This window comes from Poecilia latipinna, unplaced genomic scaffold (assembly GCF_001443285.1).
Source record: "Poecilia latipinna isolate Pla-1442-1.1 unplaced genomic scaffold, P_latipinna-1.0 Scaffold207, whole genome shotgun sequence".
Classification (NCBI taxonomy): domain Eukaryota; kingdom Metazoa; phylum Chordata; class Actinopteri; order Cyprinodontiformes; family Poeciliidae; genus Poecilia; species Poecilia latipinna.
Window position 1 is genome coordinate 268,570 of NW_015112823.1, and position 7,201 is coordinate 275,770.

Genomic DNA, 7,201 nt, shown 5'->3' on the forward strand with positions numbered 1-7,201 from the left:
CTGCCCATAAAAACTGTGGAATGCCATAACAGATGGCTCACAAAGGACATGTGATGAATGCAAAATCTAACACATTCAGGGTTGTTGCTTCTGGTTTTCACAGAAGATAACATTTCTAGTTGAATTTGGTGGTTTAATAAAATAAACTGATGTAATCCATGTTTTGTCTTTACTGGTGTACTGCCACATTACCACTGCTTTGCATTTATTACCTTGGAGAAATGATAGTTCTGTCTGTGGGGTTTTGGGATGATATTAAAGGCTATCTTTAATCTTAAACTTCATATCCTTGTATGATTGAATTACTTTGCGTGTTTTCTGCAGCAGGAGCATCACATAATAACACAGGAAATAATGTAGCCCACAGTTTTTAAATATATATATATATATATATACAATTTTAGCTGGGAAAATTCACCCAGATCGAGCTGCAGCTACTATTTTGTTTTCACCCTTTCTGTTCAACATCTCTTCTTTCTTAGCATTTAATAGGCAACACAAACGTCCACAGTTGTGATACAAAGATGGCCATCATTTTAGTAATTTGCAATCTTTTTAGTTTGCAATTGTTCTCGCTTTACAATTCAAATATGACTTTTAGTCATAAGTAATGGGAATGAAAACAGTGAAAAATATTTCCTCGTAGAAGGCTCCATGTTCCTGAGCCACTCCCACAACCTGTACGGACTCCAGCGCACATGTTGAAATATCAATAAAATGAAAACCAGATTAACACAATCACTCACCTCAATGGGGACATTCCAAGCCATGTAGACGTGACTTTTGAACTCATCCATCCAGACCTCGGCTACCCTGAGGGCGTTTCGCCGAACGTGAGACGTCAGATCCTCTGTGTACGGCTTATGAGCGCGTTCGATGTGGGCAATACGAGCACAAGGCAGGACCTCCACACTGCCACCACACTGCCACACCTTGTATGGAAAGATCATATAAAGAAAAGTCAGTGTAGGGAACCTCAGGATGTTTTTATTTAACCCTAAGAAAAACTGAAAATCACTAAGTTTATGCAAGAAAGTTTTAGATTTACTGTTGTTGGTAGAAATATATATACACATGTATATCTTCAGGAACTAACATCAGACTCAAAGCTTGATTGTTGCTTTGTTGTAAATGCAGTTCAGGGATGTCTTTTAACTCAGTGTGCCACTCAGTGTCAACAGTGGAAGCATGCCTGGACTGCTTAAAGCACGCACTGGTTGACAAGCAGCTGCCCTTCATCACCTCGGACTCCCGCCACGGCCCTGCCTGTGAAGAGGGAGGCTTTGTGCTGGAGAATGTAAATAATCCCAGTGCAGACAAGGAAAAGACAATACCACTAACTCTTTACATAATAAATCTCTCTGGGACGTTAAGGAAACACAAGGAAGAAGTCTCTGCAACTTTACACACCTGTGGTGTCTTCAACTAATATTTCTTTCAATAAGATTTTAAGAAGTTTTTTTTTTTTTGGAATATTATGTGAATTAATATGCATATTATTATGCATTCCTAGTGTGAAAAATGCTCCAAGCACTTTCAGTTAATATGCAATCAGACAACAGTTTGGTTGGTTACCTCTTTACGAAAACCCACATAAAATAATTACATTATCTTTTACTACATTGTTACATACTTCAGCAACCCAGTCAAATGCATTTAATCACTTTCTAATAAACATTAGAAAACCTTCTTTAAAATATAAATATTAAAACTTGGAGGGAGCCAAGTCAGATAATTAATCAGGAGGATCACAAAGCTCTTGATTAGTATTTAAAGAATCTAAATGGTCACTTAAAACGGTTCACAGAAAGCTATGAAGAAGCTTTTAACCCCTTTGATCAGCTCTATCCGGGCTCATCAAGGATGATTTTACTTGTAGAGACGGTAAAGGGTACTTGGAAATCACTTGTGTGTGCCGAGCTCAACACTTCCCCAATGCGACCTCCTATGTTTCAGATGAATACGGTTAATATCATCACTGAGGCTTTTCTGTGTGCAGAAAATTCCTTCCTCTCATTACCATCCAAAACAAAGTAACCAACAGCATTTAGTGCAAATCAGCATCATCAGAGGCAAAGAACAAACATCACATGTGAGGTAAACTGTTGGTTTGATTTGGGGATTATTCATGAGACACTGGAAAGCCTTTCAAGAGTAAAAATAGTCATGAAAGCCGGTTAAGTAACCGAGATTACTTCTCAGACTACAAGCTGATTGATGTGTACTTATATTTGTTGGATTAAAGTAGTAATATCTACCAGCAAGGACAAAATTATACTATTTTTTGCTAATATTAGTGTTACTGTATTTTTCATACCTTCTTGAAACAAATAAAACCTAATCACCAAACACAATAAATAAAAATCAAATGATTAGAAATGGGTATTTCTTTCAGTTTTCTGAGCGGTTTTAGGTATAAACCAGTGGTAGAGCCAAATACAGTATTCATAAAGGAAGAGTGTATGTTTTTACAGATATTTTAATTATATCTCTTTTTAATGAAGCAAACACATTTCTTGATGTCCATGCAACACATACGGTTGTGCTGATGTCCGAGTAAATACAGGCAGAAAATAAAAAGGGAAACAGTCTGATCTAATACTGGAGGTAGGAGGCAGTCTCTCTTTGTATATTTTTCCTTTGCAATTTATTTTTTGTTTTATCAATGATTCAGATGGAAAATTGCTGTCTAGAAGGGTATTCATGCAATGCATTATTTTTTTCTCAGGTTATAGTTTATGCATGGCTATGTGGCTGTAGCTTTAGAGTCACAAGATTGACTATAACAAAAATGAGTCAAACATTAATAAAAAATTTTTTTCAAAGCTGAAAGTAAAAAGGAAAATCTGAAGTGAATGACATAGTTAATAAGTCAAGAAACCTTTGGATAAGACACATTTATAACTATGAAAGTCAGATTTATTGGTACTACCAGTAATGGGAATCAGCAACAGATTTCATAACGTTGCATAAGAACATTTTTGAGATGTTCAATTCAAAAGCTTTATCTAAATAGTTCATTGGCTGATGAATATTATACTGAGATACCAGAGGTACAAAAATATTGGATTTGAAAAAAGCTCAAGAAATCAAATTGCTTGAAAGGCTTATGCGATCTTTTGCCAAGTTTTAACACGTTTTCATCTTGAAATATTTTTCCATTTATCAAAAGTTGGTAATTTGTATCTTTAACGCAATGGTGCAAAAATTATCCTTCTATTGTTCTGAGTCACATTTCATGTCTGCCTAAGAGCTTTTGCTTGATGGATATCCGTGAACTGCCTTCAGTTTTTGTTCCCTAAATTCATTACAATAATAAAGCATTGCTGTCAAGACAGCAAATCTGAGTCTGTCATAATTTTCACTAGCTGCAGTCAAAGCACAGCAGCCTTATATCACCATTCCCAACAGTTGCATTTGAACAATCAAACACACCATCTAATTTGCATCTTGACTCATGCAATCTGTTTTCCTATGTGCTAGTGAGCGAAAAACAATGCTGCAGCAAAACAATTATAGGACACTTTCCTAATACGCAGTCTTCAGTGTGACAATTTTCTCAATTTCCATGCTGTCAAATAGCCGACAAGATGTGTAAACACAATTACAGACACTTGCTTCGTGTCATTTAGGGATGGAAGCATATTTCAGCCACACTGTGTTCAATGAAACCACCGCTTTACCTCCTCCAGCGGATGTTTGAGTCTGCTTTGTTTCATTAGGAGTCAGGTCTGTCCTCCGAGTCTCTCCGACTCCACCGCAATGAACCAATCTCAATCACAAGAGCAAAAACACTTCTTTGTAAAAATGTACATGAAACATGGAGAGACACCACACCTTCTGTTCCATCTTCAAGCCATTCTCTCCCATCCCCTTAAACAAAATGTTTTCCCAAATTTATTTTGGGAAAACATTTCTTCTTTCTTTGCAATGAAAGAAGCAAAACCAGGTGGAGAAAGAAGCAAAACCAGGTGGAGCTGATTCACCCAAATTGACTGTTAGCTCCAATTCTTGCTCATTTTTTGTGTCTGCTCTCCCAATACTAAGATGGTCATCTTTTTTCAGCTAAAGTAAGTTAACATTCAGCCACAAGTTAAATGGGCAGAAAAGTTAGAAAGAGTGAAAAACATTTTTTTGGAAGTAAGCTTAATGTTACAGCTTAGAGGTTCTTCTAAAAACTGGAAAGATAACTTAAATGTGTGATATTACAAGCAATTATAAGCGTATTATCAATCCTAATCAGTTACCTACAGTCCTAGGCTGAGAAATCACAGGTCATAGAGCAGATCACAAGTCCCTAATACGTCCCTTTTAAAGTCTGTTTATTTGCAGTCCTAAACCAGAGAGGAGAAAAGAAAAAGACAACAGACAGCATACAGAATGCAAAGTGCTGGATTTGTCTCCTTTGTTAAAAGGAGTAACAGGGTTTGAATTACGAGACGTGATCCCAAAATACCCCTCCCTTCTCCATGAGCCGTCTCTAGGATCGGTTACCAATCTGAAGCCCCAAAAGCAACAATCTTATCTGTTGAGCAACAGAGTCAGAGACAGTGTGTCATAAACTCTATGTTGAAAATCACTCTCCAGTGACCGAATCACTGGAGAGTGTGAGGTGGGAGATTGTGTTAATCAAACTGATCTAAGTCATTCTGTGACAGGAACAGCATGGTGTGCTAAACAGATTTGTCTAAGCAGCATGATACATAGAGAACATCTGCACTCTTATCGCTGAAACGCAGTTCTTGCTTTTTCTCCCAGCATTTCCTGCACCAACAAATAAAAATTGAACAAGAATGAAATAAAATATTTCCCAATGTTCCAATGTGAATGTCTGTAAAGCAGAGCTGCTGACTGTAAATGATACTGCAATGGTTCCTTCAAGGGCTGTTAACTTTAAATAAACATGTACCAGATTTTTCAATTATTGCATGTAGTTTCCAGGAATATGAGCTGTGCTAATCTGTAAACTGTCAAACCACTTCTTTTTTCTTGGCCATCATTGCTTAGTATTGCACTCACTCCATGCTCTTTCCACAAGATCGGGTCTTTCCTTCTCCCCGAAAGCAAAAACTGTGCTCAGCATAAGCTCTGCAGTGTTAGTTTGGTCATCTTAAATTATTCTGGAGGTCACACACTATCAATTGGCATGTACTACAATTATAAGGTTTGTGCTAAAACAATATTTTATGTAACGTTTTAACAATTTGTAGATTTGCAAAATACTGTGCAACAACTCAGGCATTGGTAGGAAGGGTAAACTTTATACTCTGTGACATCCATGTAAAGTTAGCAGTGCAGGTTGCTTTATTAAAAATTGCTGTTTACACTCATGAATTATGAACAACTTTCTGGAGAACAGCCTGCTTGGTGCAAACAGCACAAGCCTTTTGAGAATTGGACACTTATACCCTAGATGATACAAAATATGAACAGATAAAGAGAGATACTCCTTTAAAATTATGCCTGATACTTAATCTAAAAATAGCCAAACCATGTCTGCACATACAGAGGCTGATTGCCTAGAAACTTCCAGTGAAGGATTTGTGAATGAAGCTAATGCTGAAGGTTTTTCTTTCTGGTTCTTTAGTGAAAACTAAGTGAGCATTGGTTAAATGGCACAAAATAGTAGAAACTTCTGTACAACACTTAATAAACCATATTCTTTTTATTTTCCCTTAGCTAACTTTTTCACAATTTTCCTGAAAACATAAAAACATCACCACAAAACAATGAATAATAGTCATATACACACACTATCAAAGGGGCTAACCATGTATGTTGCAAAAACAGTTGTTCTGATATGCACATGGTGTGTGATTGCAGGAAAAGTGTTTCCCTTGCATAGAATAAATAAGAAGCACAGAATGTGTGCAAATGTGAATGTTTTGTGTGACAAAAGTGGTTTTTCAAATGCGGATGTTTTCATTTAAACTACTTAAAAGCAAAACAACAGAGATTTGTTTTCAGTCAGAATTATGAGACTTAAAGGTTGTTGTATCTATCCTATTCAAATATGCTTTTCATTTTGAATGCTTGTCAAACTCATCAAGCAAGTACCCTGGATTTCTCATGAGTAAACTGTTTTAGATGGCATCTGTCAAAAATAGGACAAATTCAGTATAATACCAGAGAAAAACATTGTTCTTAAAGAAGAGATCCATCATGAAGCACTGCGTTCACATTTAAGGGACAGCACTATGTATGTTCCAAGCACATAGCACCATTTTATACCATGATTAAGTAAATATGTAAATATATAGCATAGAAATGCTATATACATATACAAACCACAATCTAGAGGAAATTTGACTTCGAATTATAGCCATAAGCCTTGAAACTAGCCTCTGTCTCTTTAAGAAGTTTCTACCCTTTCTGTCATTCCCCTTCAGGGTGTCATCACAATAATGCTTCTCCATGATGCTGCTTACAACCATTCTTAGAAGTGTTTGACTTTTTTTTTCTGCATAGTCTTTAGCAAATCATTTTCTGCCCCCCGAGAAACTTAAAAGTCTTGTGAAAACATCCTAATATTTTTTAATTCACTTGACTTTAAAGTTTTTCAGTAGTAAAATAATTCATATCAAAACTAATGTTAGCATTAAAGTCAAAACACTGAATAATATTTTGCTGCCTGATGCACAACTCAAAGCAGTGCAGGCAGCTAGTACTGCCTCAGTCTGACTACACCATCCTTTATCTGAACCAGATAATAATCATAATTTTCATTATCTGAAGGGAAATGTAATGCCTTTTCCCAGCTAACTCAATTTTGTGAAAGTAAATAGGAAAACATTATCTCCACCATGCATGTATTTCTGTGGCCATGATCTATGACGGAATCTCACAAAGCCTTTCATTGGGAACAACAGTTTTGTTTAGCTTTGTTCAGAAATGCCAACAGGAAAAAATAAGCTACTTGAAACATAAGAATGAGGACTTTATTGCATTTCAAGAAAGCTGGAGAATTGTTTCTTATTTGACTATAAACCACATGCTAAATAATATTACCCTAAACCATAGAGAGAAGAAAACACTGAGAGGAGTCTGAGAGCACTTGGTTCTCAGACTGTCAGTTCCTACAGTTTCTAAAAGTGGAAGATATTTTAGGTTACATTCACACAGAAGAACCCCCCCCCCAAAAAAAAAAAAAAAAAAACCAACCCTCTAACCCAAAAATTAAAAAACCCAAAAAAAAAAAAAA

The 7,201-nt window shown here is 36.2% G+C and overlaps 1 protein-coding gene across 3 annotated transcripts in view; it reads right to left on the reverse strand.

The window, feature by feature from the left end:
- The window catches only part of galnt18b (UDP-N-acetyl-alpha-D-galactosamine:polypeptide N-acetylgalactosaminyltransferase 18b), a 108,309-nt gene that overhangs the window by 20,346 nt on the left and 80,762 nt on the right, over positions 1–7,201 (reverse strand). For all 3 annotated transcript variants that reach the window (XM_015031422.1, XM_015031423.1, XM_015031424.1), the window contains one exon: positions 747–932. In XM_015031422.1, coding sequence (XP_014886908.1) covers positions 747–932 — 186 coding nt within the window. The remainder of the gene's footprint in view (positions 1–746; positions 933–7,201) is intronic.